The following is an 18156-nucleotide window of genomic DNA, read 5'->3' on the forward strand; positions in this document are numbered from 1 at the left end:
AATATGTATTTGTGTATTTTAATTTGTATTTTATATATGAGACTAATTTGATGATTTTTTTAGTATATATATAACATCGTAACTTGTAGAAGGATTTAATTGGATAAGTAATAAATACAAATACAAATATAAACTTTTTTACCAGAAATATATTATGATTTGATATTTAAAATGTAATAAATTTAATTTTTAAAATAAGTAAAACTATTGTACTAAAATCGAATTTAAGGGTTGGTCGCTATCTGTTTTAATTACCGACACGGACCCCTCTCTCTCTTTCTTTTCAGACCCTACCCAGATCTCACACGGGCAGCTTCCTCCAGCAATAGCAAACCTTCTGTGCCCTGCCCGAATCTCTCTCGGGCAGCACCTGAGTTCCGCCACTCGAACATTTCAAACTGTTCCACCTTTCCGAAACACAAATCACACACAAAAAAACAAAAAAGAAGGAAATACTCATCAGAGTCCTTATATATAGTAACCACGCACCACGTGCACTTCAACTAACTCTTTTTTCCTGGAAAATCATACCGAACATTTTTCACTTTCTCGGGAAAATGTGCCTCCTTCAGTTCACGTAATCGCGACATTAAACCAAAAACATTCGTTCTCTGTTTTCTTTTCTTCTTGTTTAGCTAGTTACGTCGTTGCAGTGCGTTCGAGCTTTTTTCGGATCGGTTTCTCAGTAATGTGGAAGCTCGCACGATTCGCCGCAACAAGTTTGGCCCGATCGCGGCGGTTCTCGACGGCGATTCCAGGTCCGTGCATGGTTCACAAGCGCGGTGCAGATATCCTGCACGATCCATGGTTCAACAAGGTCTTCACTTCTTTCTCTTTATTTAGCTTCACTTGCAATCTATCGTAGTTTTTTCTCACTTGAAGTTCGCAACTCTCTCTTTTCAGCTTTGAATTTCGAGAATGTAGATGTTCACTTATTAATACTTTATTCTTTTGCGTAACGAAGATGTTGAGTTTATGATTTTACTTTCGTTAATTTGACAGAAAGGAAGTAACGAACTAACTAACCGTTTAAGCTGAAATGATTGCTAAAACGATGAGTTTTTCACATGGTATAGTTTTTATTTTCTATTTGTTAAAAGATAAAATTGTATTTATTGATTTTTGTGTTCTTTCTCTTTTTTTCCGTATATTCAATACAAGATGAGTTTTTATAGAAAACTAGAATAAAGTAAAGACAGAGGGGTGCTGATTGTAATAGTTCAGTAATAAATATTTGAGTGAAAACCATTAGTTTCGGCAACGGAATGAGTGTTGACATAGAATATGATAGTTCCTGTGCTCAAAAAGTTGTTTCCAGAGTTTTTTGGATGACATTTTGATAATTGTTATGAAATTATTTATTTTAAAAAAATCGTCTAATGTGTATATGTAAGTAGATAATTTGATGTCAGTTAGTGCTAACTGATTGGAGCAAATTTTTGTAGTTGCTTGCTTATTTACATCGAGAGAGAGATTTTACGTTGCATTTGTTCGAAGTTTGTTTAAACGTTGAAAATGTTGATTTATTACGAAATTATGCTTGATGAGAACCTTTTTTCTATCTGATATACGTTGCTTTGGTTTATATTTTCCATCCTAAAACTCTTTTTATTTATTTATATATTTATTGTTAAATTCTCTAAAAATATAGGATACTGGGTTTCCCTTGACTGAAAGGGATCGGTTGGGGCTTCGGGGTCTCCTTCCTCCTCGTGTCATATCATTCGAGCACCAATATGAACGTTTCAGTAAGTTTGATACTGATCTTTGGATATTATCTTCTTAGAACTATTTTAGCACTTTGGTGTTGTTTGATTTGATCCTTGTAGTAACTGACTATACTTAGTGACACAAGAAGGCTTAGTTGTTGCTGTTCTTTTAGCTATTTTATCTATGCTAATATCTAAGCTTTGAATTCCTGTTTCTTACTTGTCTCTAATTCTTTCTTCAGTAATCTTAAATCAGCTGATTATTTAATTTATTATTTTTCGTTCAGTGAATTCATACAGGTCCTTGGAGAAGAACACCCGGGGCCAATCAGATAAATTTATTTCCTTAGCGAAATGGAGAATCTTAAATAGACTGCATGACAGGAATGAGACTCTGTACTACAGAGTGAGTTTCATCACTAAGTTAGTTTTTAATCCAAGAGTATAAGGACATTTGATCTTATTCGTTACCTGCCCTCTTCAGGTTCTTATTGATAATATTAAAGAGTTTGCTCCAATAATCTATACTCCTACAGTTGGATTAGTGTGTCAAAATTATTCAGGGTTATATAGGCGCCCACGTGGAATGTATTTTAGTGCCAAAGATAAAGGAGAGATGATGTCGATGATCTATAACTGGCCTGCAAATCAGGTAGTACTGAATTAACCATGGTAAATGCCACACCTTTTTCTCTTCATTCGTGATTGAAATATGGCAATGGCTTTTTCGCCTTTCATTCTTCCCTTATGATATCTAAAAAGTATTGCTCAAGATTGTATCGTAGAACTTAAAGTATGTTTAGTTTAGCATTTTGAAAGAACCAGGCCATGGTTTGGACATATGCTGCAGGAGACAACCTAAACCAAACTTACCAAACACGCTATCAGCAGCTAGAAGTTGGAACAACTAAAACCTATGTGAACTTCTTTAATACTTGAAATAAGTAATTCTGTTCCTGAATTTTGTAAATTCTGCATTCCTTATGGATAAAATTGAAGGTGATTACTCACATGTCTTCATGTGAAGATGATATCTAAGAACCATTAGATGTTTTGACATCTTTATGTGAGTAGCCATCAAAATTGAATTCATCTGACCTGGATGTCATATTCTCTTATGATTTATTTTGTAGTATGTCAAAATTCATAATAATTAAGGGACAAAAGAAGTACATAGGTTTACAATGTATTTTATTATTGTTATTAGGTTTTAGGTTCATAAAACAGACTGGAGGCATATAAAAAATTAGGAACTATGCAGGCAGTTACAGTATTTTATTCTTATTTCTCAACTTGATAAATGTTTTGGTAAATTGATTTATTCAACTGTTACGTGACTATCTTCTTCACCATGTCTTTAGAAGAATTTGATTCATTATCATTAAGTAGCAAACTTCTTCCTGGCCTGCCTTAAATTGTTTATCTATCATTATTGGTTTTAATAATTTATTTCCACCATTTCAGGTAGATATGATTGTCTTGACAGATGGTAGTCGTATTCTTGGCTTAGGTGACCTTGGAGTTCAAGGCATTGGAATACCAATAGGAAAACTTGATATGTATGTTGCTGCTGCTGGTATGAACCCACAGAGAGTATGTGTTTCTTCCTTTAGTTTGATATCTCTCTTCTTTGCTAATTTCCTCTTCAACTTGAACTCCACATGTTTGCTGGCATGTTTGGTTCAAGTTAATCTTGTTCATTGTTGCTTAGTTAATTATTGATCCGATGGTGTGTGTGTCAAATTTTGACTTTGTTATAACTTATAACTATTTGTTATCGGTGATAGTTTAAATTTTAGGCATTCTCTTTAAATTTAACTTGACTTGGTAAGCAAACCATAACTCTGGTTTAACTTGTACTGTTTGTTATTTTCTTGTGGCAGATACTTCCAGTTATGTTAGATGTTGGCACAAACAATCAAAAGCTACTTGAAGATCCACTTTGTAAGTAACACTGTTTCTTTAGATGTTTTGTTGGCTTATCTCTTAGTTTGGTTTTGTCTCTTTCTTGTTTTTTCCGAGGACGTGTTTTTTATGTAAGAGGACTATGATGTTATTCAGCATTCTAGATTTTGTGGTTGCCTTTCAGTTTTAATACCTTGCAGAAAATAACTCTTTCACTTTTGTTGGCATGGTATAAACATAATTAACTTTTGCTTCCTGATTTTTGAAGTGTTGGAGTAAAATTCCTCAATTGTTTTACACATTCTTGGTGATCGTGTCGAGAACTAGGATGATAGTTCATCCTAATTTACATCGTGAAAGTTATTGTGTTCTAACATGATTTCAATGTGACAGATTTGGGAGTTCGACAACCTAGGTTGGAAGGTGAAGAGTACCTAGCAGTTGTGGATGAATTCATGGAAGCTGTCCATGCTCGTTGGCCTAAGGCTATTGTGCAGGTTTCTTCTTCTAGACCATATTGTTCTCAATGTTCAATTTAGATTTGATTAATTTGGTAACTGGATGTTTGGCTGATTTATCAGTTTGAAGATTTCCAAATGAAGTGGGCTTTTGAAACTTTGTACCGATATCGCAAAAAGTTTTGTATGTTTAATGATGATATTCAGGTGAGGAAGTGATGCAATATTTAGTACGTATACAATCTTCAAGGTTTTAAGCAATGCACTGTGTTCTTTAAGTATATGGAAGTTCAATTTTCTTCATGTCCATTGTCCAACAGGGCACTGCTGGTGTTGCACTTGCCGGATTACTGGGAACTGTAAGAGCCCAAGGTCGACCATTGTCTGATTTTGTGAATCAAAAGATAGTTGTGGTTGGAGCTGGGAGGTACTTGCAAAATTGATTGTGATGTAATTCTTAATGGTGTCCACTTTGTTTATCCCATTATTGCTCCTTCTTCATGCCTTAAGATTGCTTCCATGTTACTGTCGAGTTCTGCCTTACATGTTTTCTTTCCTGGCTTTCAGTGCAGGTCTTGGTGTTCTTAAGATGGCTGTCCAGGCAGTTTCAAGGATGTCCGGGTGCAGTGAAACAGCTGCCAAAAGTCAATTCTATTTAATTGATAAGAATGTACGCTTCCAACTTCTTACTAGTGTTATAACTAGTTTTTTAAATTAAAGTATTCAAACGGTAATTGTGTTCACCACAGTATATGATCTGGTTCACTCATGATTTTGGTGCTGCTTTTTCTTATCCATATAGTAGAAATATCACCTTATCTTCTATCATCAAATTACTTTTGTCTGAGTACATTCCTCTATCGATTCTGTTACTTTATCATATGAACGTGATTTGATTGTGAAGATTATATTAGATGATTCGTTATTTAAGTATGTTGTTAATGACATGATGTCTGAATGCAGGGTCTTGTCACAACAGAAAGGAGCAATCTAGATCCGGCTGCAGTTCCCTTTGCTAAACACCAAAGTGACCTAGAAGGTCTTGCAGAGGGTGCTAGTATAATTGAAGTGGTAAATGTTACTCGTGGAAAATTCAGTTGGATCTAGTATGTTTATGATGTATTTAAAACTTACTTTGCTATAAGAGAGTTAAACTATTTTACATGTTGAACCTATTTTCTTTAGGTTAAGAAGATTAAGCCACATGTGCTTGTTGGATTGTCTGGGGTTGGTGGTATTTTCAATGAGGAGGTAATTACCTACTATACTAACACTTTTATTATGTCATATTCCTCGGGAAATATATTTATTACTTAAATGCAACAGACATGTTTGAAAATGTCTGTTTCACAGCTTTAGGTTCTGAATCTTATGCTTTATTACTGTATTTAAGTCCTTAATTTTAATGGTTGAGATTCATCTCAGGTGCTTAAGGCAATGAGAGAATCTGTTTCGACAAAACCTGCTATCTTTGCAATGTCTAATCCCACAATGAATGGTTTGTTTGTACAAGGCTCATTAAGCACTCACAATTGCTTAATAATGTCCTCAATTTTCCTTTTAACTTCTTTTTCTTTTTTTCCCCACTCCTTTTTTTGTGTTGGTTATTCGGACAGCTGAATGCACTGCTACTGATGCTTTTAACCATGCGGGAGAAAATATAGTGTTTGCCAGTGGAAGCCCTTTCGAAAATGTAAATCTTGGTAAGTACGTCTTCCTGTGAATAATTAGTTTTGAATTCAAGTATCTTGTCTTGTTCAGATTCTCCTCAGCTGCAAAGGCTTCAGAAGATGAATATTGCTATTTATTTTGGTCGATATTTTCAATTGCACACAGGTGATGGAAAATTTGGCCACGTAAATCAAGCCAACAACATGTACCTGTTCCCAGGGTAGGGTGCATTTGCAGCTTAGAAATTAAAATTATTCATCAATTTTCTCTCGTGGTGGAACATTGGTGTCATTTGTATTGTGATTTTCCATTTCAGGATTGGTTTGGGAACACTTCTGTCAGGTGCTCGTCTCATAACAGATGGAATGTTGCAGGAAGCAGCTGAATGGTATGTTAAACTGGACATGCTGCTTTTTCAAGCCATACCTGGTATCAATGAGAATTTAGGAAATAATCTTATTTGATTTATGTAGGGATGCTCTGGTTTTAGGAATAACATTTCAGCCATTTGACCTTGTCTTATGTTTTGTCTAATTATTATTCTTTCTGTTTCCTATATCCTTTCAATTAAATAATTTCTTTATATATCTTAATGTTCGAGAAATGATTTTTCCAAAACTAATACATGTGCACAATATGATGAGGATTTTGATGTTAAAGGTGTAAATAAACGCCATAAATGATAGTCCATTGCGCTTTAAATTTCTACGAGCTATACGGTGACAAACTTATTACATTTTCTTTTCAGTGTTTCATATGCCATTTTAATATTTCCTTTAATGAGATACCACTTGTCTTTTTCTAATGAATACCTAACATGCTGTCTTTCTAACAGTCTTGCTTCATACATGACTGAGGAAGATATCCATAAAGGAATTTTGTATCCATCAATTGATTGGTAATGCTCTCCCTTTTCCTTGTCATCATTTGATTTTTGTTTTCTCTTAGTCTCCTTTTTTCCCTACTACCTTTTTGAATCACTGCAAGAAAGGAAATTCAATTTGTTAACACAACTTTTGGATGGATACACTGTTGGAAAATAAATATATAACGATACAACCATATTAGGTGTATACCAAAATTAACCACTAGTATAAAATACAGATTGGAATACAAAATAGACATTGAGAATGAGTTAAATAATACATGTATTTATGCACAAATACATAGTAATTGATTTTAGTGTACAAATAATATTTTTGACAACCATATAGTTTTGGTTTTGGTATTTGGTACCTTCTCCAAATTAGACCTTGAAAGAGTTGTGGGATCTCAACTTAGTTCTCAAGATTTCTGACACAATTATTGTTTTCCAAAGAGTTGTGCGATATTGATTTGGTTCAGAAAAAATCTGCCACATTAATTTGTTTATTGAAATTAAACTATCATTCCAAGTTATGTCAAACTCCTTTGGACCAACTTGACATAAACTCTACTCTTTTGCAAAGCAAGTTGATAATCTGATATAACGGCTTTTTTCAATATCCTATACCTCTGTTGAGGACTAATTTGAAGTTCTACTATTGGATAAAATTTTCTTAATAGTTTTTATGATAGGCTACAGCCTCCTCTGATTGATACTACTTTCCATGCTGCAGTATACGGAACGTTACAGCAGAGGTTGGGGCTGCTGTTCTAAGAGCAGCAGTTGTAGAAGGGCTGGCTGAAGGACATGGTGATGTAGGATCAAAAGAACTTGCACACATGTCAAAAGTAAGGAAAATATCTTATTACTTACCGATGATATGTACAAATGTTGAGCATCAGAATATCTTTATCCATTTTTGACATGTAAATGTCATCTTTATTTCACTTATATTCTGCCACTGCTAACACATGCTTTGTTTCACTGATTACAGGAGGATACAGTAGGGTACGTTAGAGAAAACATGTGGTTCCCTGAGTATAGCCCCCTTGTTCATGAGAAGTAAACACTTCACACAGCTCAATGCTGCAGTAATGCCTTCTTTTCCATTTTTTGTTTCCATCCATAGAAATTCATAACTTGTAAGTTGTAACGTTTATGGTTGTTGAGGTCTTAGGGTTGAAAGAGATGTGTTCTCCATTGTTGTAGCAGTGAATTGTCAATGTAACGGTGTTTATCTAGATTTAACTTCCGTTGATATAAAATTTTATTGGCATTGTGAAGTCCTATCGATCTCTAATTTTGATGTGCATCGAAGTGGGTGGTAAAACACTAAAACTATAAAGTTACTTCATAAGTTGGAAAAAATGATTAAATTTCAAAGTTATCAATTTCCTTGAATTTTAAATTATAATACTTTTACTTATTACTAAGTATATATTAATTTTTAAATTAAAACTTAGAGACAAATGTAAGATAGGCTTTAATACTCTATATATTTGTATAATTATGAGTTCAAATTCATTTTGACCGCTGAAATTTTTACTTAACCTTAATTTTGATCTCCAAATTTAAGTTATCAAATTAAGACTTTAAATATTAGATCGTGACTCACGTTTGTCTTTGGAGTTATCTCCATTAACGAAAATCTGATGTGGCACGTTATGTTGTCAAAATGTGCATTCATGTGGCACTCAACTTGTCAAGGTGGATGTGTAATGGTTGAATGATGTGACAAAAGTTATTCTACTCAATTTAACCCTTCCAAAGATGTTAAAATTCTAATTTGCAGCCCTCTTTTTTCAAAATGTTCGAAATTTTGCTGGAGATACGATGAGTTCAGGAAGCCAAGATTCAGGGAGTTCTACGCGGTCACGTTTTCATGACGCTTCCGTGAGGAACCTTAATCGTGGGAGATTAGGAAAGATTCATGATTGATGTGGTTGTGGGATGCGTCCAGTACTTCGGTGGTCTGAAACAAATGCCAATCCCAAGAGATTCTTTTATGGTGTCTAAATTATAATGTAAGTTTAATGTCGTCTTCTTCCATGTATTGTTCTTGGTTGTTGAAGAATTGATAGAGTTCTAGGAGAATGTGGTGTGATTTTTTTATGTCGGCAAAGTACAATCTGCAAACAATAATGATAGTTGGAAGATGAATTTGACATGGAGAATCAACACAGTGAAAGCTAACATTAGGTGTTTAAAATTATGGATTAGTATTTTAAGTTTGCTTATTTGTTTAGGTGTGTTTGAGACTCTTGTGTATGATGTAAGTATGATTAAATTTTGATTAAAAGTATGTAACTAATGGTATATATGTTTAGTATGAATGAAAGTATTGTAAAAAACAAATATACAAAAGAAGCATATTTTAGCTCCTTTGATACATATGTAATTTTGTAACAGTGAAGAAGTAAAGCTAAATATTAAATATGCTAGTATTATTTATATACTTTAGTTTAAGTCTACATTTAGGATCTAAAAAAAAGGCATACATAGCCATTAATTGAACAAAACAAACTGACCAAAATAAATATGGTAGAATATCATAAAATACATCCAGAGAGTCATCAATAGCTAAGTATATAGACACATACATAATTATATTTCAGTGATACAAGATAAACATAATTAAAAAAGCAACTATCCTAATTATAATAATTCATCATTGCTGAAAATCAATCACTTTTTTTTAAGAGGTTTGAATGCTGGTTTTGTTTCTGGTGTAGGGACAAATTTCATGAATTTAGCTATTCTTAAAAATGTTCCAGAACTTATTTCTTGCATTGGATCAATACTTGCTAATCTTGGGACTAGAGATGCTTTATTTTTAGGTGTAGTTTGTTGGGCCTCGTTGCAGAAACTACCTATAGTTGTAGGAGTGGAATACAAATCCATATCAGTTTGAAACATAATTAAACTAAGCAGACAATTAAAATAAATCTTAAATCCACAAATGTAAGGACAAATTGGATAGTTACTTGTTCTCCATCTTCTGATTGTGAAAAAAATGGCTCGGATAGCATAATCTCTGAAGGAGCACTAGCATTTGTTGGGGTCTCAAAGGTAGTATCATCAGTGGCTGGAGTAGGCTCATCCTCTCCTTCTCCGCCTTCTACAGGTTCACACTTTATGGTTTCATTTGCATTAAAAGCCATTTTTTCTTAGAAATTACAACTACTGCAACAGTAGTAAGGGCAGCTGCAACATCATCAGTTTTTTGTAGGAGCAGTTTCTCTTCATGTGATCTTTTATCCCACAATAAATACAAGTAAATTCCTTGTATTTTTTATTTAGTTTCGTTGCTTCAGTCTTACTCTTTTTACTTTCTAAAGGCTCTTCATCTGTATTCTTCCGTCTTTTTATCTTCAAAGAATCTGGCTTTCTCCGAATTTTGGAAGCTTGAGACCTAATACACTGAGACTTCTCTTACATTACTTATCTACAGATAGGATTCAACGAATGCACATATGTTTTTTCTATGAATTTATGGTCAACCAAATGTGACAATAGTCTTCAAAACTTTCATTCAGTCTAGCTATTGCAATATATGTGTAAATACATGGTATACCTAAAACAATTTATATCCAATCAGAATTTGTTCCAACTTCCAACCTAAAATCTAACACAGTTATTTCAACCAAAAACACAATGCCTACAATTTATAGTGGTGGTTGGAATGGACTTCTCATGTTTATTGGATTGTGCTTTAGAAGAACATGGTCTCGAACGAGGTATTGATGTGAGCTGGACTGGAGGTGCAGAAGTGGTGGACTGAGCTATAGGCTTTGAGGTGGTCTGGGTTGGAGGTGGACTGGACTGGAGGCTTTGAGGTGGGTTGGACTGAAGGTGCAGAGGTGGGCTGAGCTGGAGGTACAGAGGTGGTCTACGTTAGAGGCTTTGAGGTGGGTTGGGCTGGAGGTACAAAGGTGGGCTGGACTGGAGGTGTCAAGATGGGCTGACTTGGGGCGTTGGATATGGACTCCTCAGAGAATGTGGTCATTGTTGGCAAGGGTGTGGAAGAATTTTGTTTAGAAAGTGTGTTTGAGATACATTGAAAAAAAAAAAAAAAAAACTCAATAATAATTTCAAAAAACAGAGGATAATAGCTGAACTTACTTCAAATACCAAACAACTAAACAGAGCATGCATCATTATTTTTTATCATCATTATTCAATGATGATAAAAGATACAAATAAATTTTTTTTTTCAGCAACAAAAATAAAAAACAAACCCTAACATCATTTAAATGCAATAACTTACAATACTCTAGATATAGATAACAGATTACATAAGAAAATATAATGCAAAATATAAACCAAAACGAAAGTCAATAACAGAGTATCAAAAAATTGAAAAAAAAAAAACTTTACTTCCTAATCTGATTTTTGTCCTTTGATTTTGCGCTAATGTTACTTGTTTAACAACTTTATCTAACAATTTAATACATAATGAATATTACTCGCATTTCTGATTCTCCTTTCTCACAGTAAAACATGCGATAAAAACAAAAACGTAGGAAAGAAAAATAAAAAAAAAAGAAAAAAAAGGGTCAAATTAGGTCTATATATTTGACCCAACTTTTTTAACCCAACTTTCGGACATGTTTGCTATGTCATTCTCCTAATACAGAGTGATATGATTATTTGGGGGTGTTTGTTATGGTGCCTAAAAGGTATTGTCTAATTACTAAAATAGATAAAATAATTAATTCTAAATTTAAAAGTATAAAAGTTAAAAAATTTTAAATATTTTAAAATTACTATTAAAAATAATTTAGATAAAAATTAGGCACCAAACAAAAAGTACCATAAAATTACCCTTATTTAGGTGAGAAAAAGGAACTGACACAGTGACATGTATCAAAAATTCAAAATTGACATATGATGAGTGATTCTAAATCTTAAGCAATCATGGAAGGAATTTTGTATTTAACGCTAAGCTAGAAGTATGAAATACTCATATCATATCTATTTATAATTTATTAAAATCTTTTATTTTTACTTCTTATGTACTTTATTATTATAGCTTAGAATTTTTTTTATGTTTTTTCTTATTCTCATGACATTTATTTTTTTTAGGTTATTCTATAATTCTCTTAATAATACAGTAGTTAGTATAATAAAATTGCTGGCGAAAGCAATTGTGATGACCAAGGTCTTTTTATAACAAATATATGTATCATTCATTCATCATAGTACTGCAAGTAGCGAATAATATATTCCACCAACTATTTCATGATTGAGCACGAAACATGGCAGCATATGCTTTACCTCCTTCCTTCGTTATTCACTGCTTCTTTGATTTGAATTGCTATATAGCAATTAGCACATCATGACCGATGATGGTTGTGGGCTTCGTCATCCTTATCAGAAGGAGGCATGTATGATGTTTTTCTGAACTTTAGAGGCATGAAGAAAACAGAGAAGGCAAAGACAAGGCGGAAGCGTGGAAGTTGGCTTTATCTACACTTTGCACGGGCTAAAGTGGACAACACATTGTTCAGAAGGGAGATCAGTGAGTTCTTTTGGAGTCAATGAAATAGTTGTGCAATGTGTACAATAAAGGTTTACGAAATATTAGAAATATAATCATTAGTGTTACCTTTTTTTTATCAGTTGAAGATTTTGAAACGAGTGGTATCATGACATAATATTGAAGCGCTAGATCCGAAAGGTCAAGAATTCAATTTTTGGTAAATTCTAAAATCATTACTTAATAGTCTATTGTTTCCCTAACGGGATCCTTTTAATTAATTATTTAATTACCTAATTGTTAATCAAGGGATGAACTTATTATAATGAGAAATTAAACTCTTATAATTTAGTTCAAATTTTAAAAAATCTACATTTTTATAAACTTGTAAATTTAAAATGGAACAATAAATGATTTCTAAAAATTCATTAAAAATCATTCTTTCACAAATTAAATGATAATTTAATTGATATAATATTTTAATTATTTCTCAAATTAAATTATATATTGTATAAATATAGTTTTTTATTTTATATTGTATAACTATCCGTACTTTTGACTCTAAAAAAATTCAAGTTTTAACTCCTATGCTACTATTGAGGGTTTTACTTTATATTAATTTTTTTAATATCAAAAGTCCCGATAATGATTTTTTTAGATGCTAATGGATCAAAGAATGATTTTTCTCGAATTTGAATTAAAACATAAAAGTTGAATTTTTATTCTTGTTTTGATTTTTTTTATATTTTATTTGAATCCAAATATGAGTATTTTTTTATTGACATGCATAAGTAGTAAATCAAATCTGGTTGATTCAATTTACTATTATTATAGATAAATTGAATCCAATTAATTCGATTCACATAAAGATATTTTAAAATAGGTGTGTAACGAAAATTGATTTAGAATATCTGCGTAATTTTAAACTCCATTCAATTTATTAGTGTAAATTAGTTTATTTGTCATAATTCATGATAAAGTTTTTTTATTAATTAGTTGGTAGACATATTTTTTCTAAAATAATAATTACAAAGATATTAATATTTTGATGTTGTGATTTGTAGTTATGAAACAGGGGTCATAGGCAAGATTGCTGAACAAATCTCAGAAAAATTTCTAGAAATCAAGTAACAATTAAATAGATTTGATTATCAATTCGAAATGGTTGAATCACTTTTGAACGTTGAATCTTGTGATACTGTTCGTGTGGTGGGAATTCATGAAGATCTGAGAGGCAAAAGTTACATAACAACATTTGTTTTTGAGCTATACTATAGATCAAATATGAATTCAGAGCGGGAAGTTTTGTTGTTGATGTCAGTAAACAGTTAAGGAAAAACACCGCTAATTTCTGATATGGCCTTGGAGCCCATGCAGGAGTTGCAGTATAAAAGAGTGCTTCTGGTTCTAGAAGGAGTTGATAGTAAAGAGCATTTGGAGTTGCTAGAGGGAATGAGAATAGTTGATTGGTTTGGTCCTGGTAGTAGGATCATCATAACAACAGAAAACAAAGATATCTTTCAGAATTCTCATGTGATGAATGGTGTGGAGCTTGAGACACATTGCATTCGTGAAGGTGATATGATTGGTATCAATAGGAGTGTGAAGGAAAAGAATGTAGTGGGATTTGTCAAAGATTTCATTGATGTAATTAATCAACTGAGGGAAGAAGATTCAATGAGGAGGAATGTGCGGGTCGGGCAAGACTATCCTTGCCCGAATTGTCTACGATAGCAATGAGGTGAGGAAGTGTAAGTATAATAGCCACACTATATTGACCCTAGGATCACTCACTCATATAAATGACGCTATCATATTTTTCATCTTTCAATCTCACTAACACTCATAAAACAAAGGAGAGAATTTCAAAACATACTCATTTCATTGTGGAACACATATACAATACACAAGGCATATGTGCCTTTATATAGGCAATGCTTCCTACTAAAATAATAATTTATGAATCACAAATCAATTTTGTAATGACTACCATGCTATGAGTTGTCTTCATGAATCTTCCTTCAACTTATATTTATGTAGTTTCTATAATCTTCTAATTTAGGTTGCTTGGTCTTCAATTTCAATTCAATTTGATTTTGAATTTCTTTAATATTGTAGAATGTTCTTCAAAAATCTTCAAACTTCCAATATGTTAGCTTCTAGCAATATCTAGTAAATTGATGATTATTGTATTCAACTAAAACTTTGCTTCTTCTTTGACCATTTTGACTTTAAAAACTCTTCATGAAAATTCTAGTGATGCAAGTTGATTTATAATGAATTAACATTGCCTCCCTTAAATCAAGCTTGCAGAATTAATCATTCCAAGCATCTTCTTCAATTTGTAAAATAACTCTGTCTTCAATGGCTTTGTAAAGATATCTGCAACTTGTTCTTCAGTTGGACAGTACTCGATCATAACTTCTTTTTCATTCACCAACTCTCTGATTTTGTGAAATCGAATATCAATATGCTTCGATCTTTCATGGAATACTGGATTTTTGCAAAATGCAATAGCTGACTTGTTATCGCAAAATATTGTTGTTGGAGTATTTTGTTTCTCGTTCAATTCCTCAAGAATTCTTCTTAGCCAAACTGCTTGTGTTGCACAACTTGCTGCTGCTATATATTCTGCTTCTGCTGTAGATAGTGCTACTACTGGTTGTTTCTTTGACGACCATGAAATTGCACCAGAACCAAGATGAAATACAAATCCTGAAGTACTTTTTCTTGTTTCTATATCTCCGGCCCAATCACTATCAGTGTAGCCAACAAGGTTTACTTCATTAGTATTCTCATAATAAATTCTATCATTTAAAGTACCTTTGATATATCGAAGAATTCTCTTTGCCGCTTGCAAATGGTTGGTACAAGGCTCCTCCATAAATCTGCTAAGCAAACCAACTCCAAACACGATATCTGGTCTAGTCGCAGTCAAGTACCTTAGACTTCCAATCAAGCTTTTGTGATATGTATGATTTACTGCTCCTCCTTTATCTTCTCTCAGCAATTTGAACTTCTCTTCCACTAGAGTAGAAACTGGCTTTGAATGTTCCATTTGAAATTTCTTCAAAATATCATTTGCATATTTCTTCTGAGAAATGAAAATACCATAATCTCTTTGAACCACTTCAATGCCAAGAAAGTAAGACATCAAACCCATATCTGTCATTTCAAAGTGCTTTATCATAGTCTCCCTGAATTCTGCAATTATCTTCAAATTGTTGCCAGCAAAGATTAAATCATCAACATAAAGATACACGATCAAGATATCTCCAGGTTCAACGAACTTGATATAAAGAGTATGTTCAAATAGACATCTTTTGAAACCATTCTCAATAAAATAAGAATCAATCTTCTTGTACCATGCTCTTGGTGCTTGCTTTAACCCATACAAAGTTTTCTTCAATTTGTAAACTTTATCTTCCTTTCCAAGAACTTCATATCCTACAGGTTGCTCAACATACACTTCTTCTTCTAAAGTGTTATTTAGAAATGCAGACTTAACATCCATTTGATGTATCTTCCACTTATTTTGAGCCGAGAGTGAAATAATCATATGAATAGTGTCTAATCTAGCAACAGGAGCAAATACTTTAAAATAATCGATACCTGGCTTTTGTTTGTATCCCTTAGCAACTAATCTTACTTTGAAACGATCAAATTCACCACTGGGTTTGTACTTAGTCTTGTAAACCCACTTTACTCCAATCGGCTTCTTATCTGCTGGTCAATTTGTCAGCTCCCATGTGTCATTCTTTTCAATGGCATGAATCTCCGACTCTATTGCTTTCTTCTAATTGTTATCTCTAGAGGCTTCTTCAAAGTTTAACGGTTCACAATCTGAAAATAGAGCAAAATTTATGATTTCTTCATCAGACGGATCGTTGTCATTGCCAACCTTATAATCTGCTAATCTAGCTGGTAGTCTCTTCTCTCTTTGAGGTCTTCTAGATGATTCTGGTTGCTCAGTTGCATCAGGTTGTCTTTCTTCTTCATCATCACATGTATTTAAAATTATAATCGGATGCTTTTCTGTCTTTGTGTTCCAGTTCCATATGTCTTTCTCATCGAACGTCATGTCTCTGCTGATGATCACTTTCTTTGATATTGGATTGTACAACTTGTAAGCTTTTGAGTCTGTGCTATAGCCAATAAAGATACACTTCTCGCCTTTGTCATCTAACTTCTTCCTTAATTGATATGGTACGTGTGCATAAGCAATACACCCAAAGACTCTGAAATGATGAATGGAAGGCCGCTTTCCACTCCAAGCTTCCTCTGATGTTTTATCACAAACACTCTTTGTTGGATATCTGTTTAAAATATGAACTGCTGTTGCAACTGCTTCTGCCCAAAACTCTTTAGGCATTTGTTTTGACTTGAGCATGCATCTGACCATATCCATGATGGTTCTGTTCTTTCTTTCAGCAACTCCATTTTGTTGAGGAGTGTATCTAGTTGTTAGTTGGTGTTGAATTCCTTGTTGCTTAAAGTATTCTGAACACGCAACATATTCTGTTCTTCTGTCTGTTCTGAGAATTTTGATTCTATAGCCACTTTGTTTTTCGACAAACGCCTTGAGTGTCTTAAAGACATCACATGCTTCTGATTTCTGCTTCAGAAAGTATACCCATGTATATCTACTAAAATCATCAATAAAAGTGATAAAGTACCTGCTACCACCATTACTTGGAACTTCTACAGAACAGAGATCTGAATGCACAATTTCAAGTAATCTTCTAGCTCTCCATGACTTTCCTGTAGGGAATGGATCTCTGTGCTTCTTTCCCAGTTGACAAATCTCACAAACACAATTGGAAATATGAATCCGTGGTAGGCCAGAAACAAGTCCTTTTCTTGACAGGTAGTTTAGGCCAGAAAAATGAAAATGTCCAAACCGCATATGCCACAACCAATTATCATTAAGTATCACATAACTCATGCAAGAGGGATTAACATTTTGAATTTTTAATGGAAACATTCTGTTTGAAGTCATCTTTGCTTTATCTATGAACCTTCCGTTGTTGTCAAACACAGTGCAATATCCATGATAAGTTATCATCTTATATCCCTTCTCAGATAATTGCCCCATACTCAGTAAATTGTAATCAAGTTCAGGAGCATAAAAAACATCAGAAATATAACTCAGAGAACCATCTTTCAATCTAACTGGTATGTTCCCTTTTCCTTCAATAGGGATCTTTGTACTATTACCAAACTTCAATAACAGTTTAACTGAATCATCTAATGAAGAAAATAACTCCTTTCTACCAGACATATGATTACTGTAAGCATTATCCAAGTACCATATATTTTCATCTTCAGCACATGAATTACTTGTAAAAAATAAAGTCTGAGTACCCGGATTGTCATCAGTATTTTGATGCTGATTTTCTGCAACGTGTGCTTGATTGTTATTCACCATTTTGAATCTACAATCTGCTGCTTTGTGTCCATACTTTCTACAATGAAAGCAATTGAAATTGGTTCTTTCTTGATAAAAATTACCTCGACCTCTTCCTCGGTTGACAGATCTGAAATTCGTTCCACCTCTTCCTTGATTAGGTGGTGTAAAATTATTGTAACTTCCTTGGTTGTAATTGCCACGACCTCTACCTCTGAAACTTCCTCTGCCTCTACTTTGAAAATTAAAACTACGACCTCGTCCTTCTTGTGTACAGCTTGATTCTGCAATGTTATTGAAATTCACTCGGCTTTTCAGGGCTTCTTCGATTGATTTTTCCGATTTCTCCAATATTCTAATGATGTGGCTTTTCATGGTTCCTTGCAACTCTGCAATCGTCATGGTATCCATATCATGGGACTCCAGTATCGTAGTCACCACATGGTCATACTTCATCGGCATGGTGCGAAGAATTTTCTCCACTACTTTGCTATCGGGCATATCTTCTCCATAGACTCTCATCTTATTGACAAGGTCTGTAACACGAGTAAAATATTGCTCAACAGTTTCTGAGCTAGACATCTCGTACCTTTCATATTCTCTTCTCAAAGACTGTAGCTTTGCTTTCTGAGCTTTATCTACGCCTTTGTATGACAGCTTCA

General features: G+C 33.4%; 1 protein-coding gene across 1 annotated transcript; it reads left to right on the forward strand.

The window, feature by feature from the left end:
- Positions 1–524: 524 nt before the first annotated feature.
- On the forward strand, positions 525–7856 carry LOC130976322 (NAD-dependent malic enzyme 59 kDa isoform, mitochondrial). The gene is made up of 19 exons (XM_057901160.1): positions 525–817; positions 1652–1748; positions 1997–2115; positions 2194–2361; positions 3174–3302; positions 3593–3653; positions 4008–4111; positions 4196–4279; positions 4393–4499; positions 4640–4742; positions 5036–5143; positions 5258–5323; positions 5498–5570; positions 5689–5775; positions 5909–5963; positions 6060–6131; positions 6579–6641; positions 7342–7456; positions 7603–7856. Exons 1-19 carry the CDS (start codon positions 689–691, stop codon positions 7672–7674), a joined length of 1812 nt encoding a protein of 603 aa, XP_057757143.1. The 5' UTR covers positions 525–688; the 3' UTR covers positions 7675–7856.
- Positions 7857–18156: the final 10300 nt, after the last annotated feature.

This window comes from Arachis stenosperma, chromosome 4, assembly GCF_014773155.1.
Source record: "Arachis stenosperma cultivar V10309 chromosome 4, arast.V10309.gnm1.PFL2, whole genome shotgun sequence".
Classification (NCBI taxonomy): Eukaryota; Viridiplantae; Streptophyta; class Magnoliopsida; order Fabales; family Fabaceae; genus Arachis; species Arachis stenosperma.